This window comes from Perkinsus marinus, assembly GCF_000006405.1.
Source record: "Perkinsus marinus ATCC 50983 genomic scaffold scf_1104296943342, whole genome shotgun sequence".
NCBI lineage: Eukaryota > Perkinsozoa > Perkinsida > Perkinsidae > Perkinsus > Perkinsus marinus.
The window spans coordinates 1-1,440 of record NW_003211890.1 but is presented as its reverse complement, the minus strand read 5'-3'; the positions used below and the strand labels follow the sequence as shown (position 1 = coordinate 1,440).

Genomic DNA, 1,440 nt, shown 5'->3' with positions numbered 1-1,440 from the left:
GCAGGTAGTACAAGCGCTAAATGCTACTAATACTACTACTACTACTACTACTACTACATCCAATTCTGTTCCTGGACCGGAGCCGACGTCGACTGAGAATCTGAGCAGGTTTAATATAAAGGTGAAAGCTAGTGAGATATAGATAGCGTTTGTATAGCCAGGGAGAATTATGGTTAACATTCACTTGGTCTGTTGGTCTTTTCATGCTACCATCACGGTAGTGCCAAGGGACCTCAATTTCTCCTTATCAATATTGTCTCCATTTCATTATCCTTGGCGGCTTGAGTTCAGTGCTTTCCATAATGCGTTGGTGTAGAATTACTTTCAATTTTAAGTCTTGACAAATATTCTGACGTCAATATTCTCCAATGCGGCCCTTTGGGGTCTCTCCTACTGCATACTACTACCGCTGAAGGCAATTCTAACTGCCGCTGTCTGCGTTATTCTCATAGCCTTCGCTTTCCCATCGGCCGTGTACTGGCTCTTGGAAATTGTGATGAAAATCGTACTGAGGCGGAGTCTTAGTGACTTGTCATTAAAGCGGCCATCGGGAGGCGGAGCGGAGGTGGAGATCAGCACTGTGGATGAGAATATGAGGATCTGGGCCAAGGTCGGCCCGCCTAGTATCAGTTTTTGGCACCTTGGTTTGGTTATTCCCTCGATTGACGTCAATGTGGACATTCTCAAGATTGCCAACAAGGACGGTAAAAGTCCACGAAGAGAGGGAGCAGGGCCGGCGAATTCTGGCAAGAGTTCCTGGTGGAAGGAGCTCCTTTACAAGAGCTGTTTCATCAACATTGGCATTGTTAAGGTGAAGTTCACACTGCCAGGTCATCATTTGGGCGTAGACCTCAGCCGAGTGCGGTATTGGGTTGTTATAGAGAAGCTATATCTCGCCAAGGCCGGCCCCGTGTCTCAACTGAAATGGAGGTTGATTCAACTGGACGGTCAGTCTAGTATAGAGCCCAACCGATGGGAGGTCCTACGGCTCCCCGATTGCTCAGTGAATCTCAACTATAGTGGGCCAACGCCGGAGGTTCAGATTGTCGCCGAGGCCCTCCGCGTGGAAATACCAGTTCTGCTGTACCGGGAAACCCTATTGGTTTTCGGTCATCTCATGTTGAAGCCCGATCCCGAAGTCTCTGGTGACGATCCCGAGAAGGATGTTATTGACCCTAGCATGCCAGCGGTGAACTGTGGCTTCGCTTTGGGCTCCTTGGTCGTGAGCGTGTCGGACCTCGCCGTTGGTCGCTGTGAACTGCTGGGTGAGAGACTCACAGGTGTGCTACATTCAGAGGGTAGTTGGCCCGATTATGATATCAAAATACCCTCCTTGAGGTTGGACGATATCGACTTGGAAGGTGTGCGGAAGACAGCACTCATGTTGGACCCGGCCGCCGAAGAGCATTATGTTGAAGTGCATGGGCGTGGTATTTACAT

The 1,440-nt window shown here is 49.4% G+C and overlaps 1 protein-coding gene across 1 annotated transcript; it reads left to right on the top strand.

Annotated features, from left to right (window-relative positions):
- Positions 1-592: 592 nt before the first annotated feature.
- Positions 593-1,361, top strand: Pmar_PMAR020830 (hypothetical protein; the record flags this gene model as incomplete). Its single annotated transcript, XM_002781219.1, has 1 exon — positions 593-1,361. A coding segment is annotated over one exon (769 nt), but the record flags the coding sequence as incomplete, so codon positions are not given.
- Between the last annotated feature and the right edge of the window lie 79 nt (positions 1,362-1,440).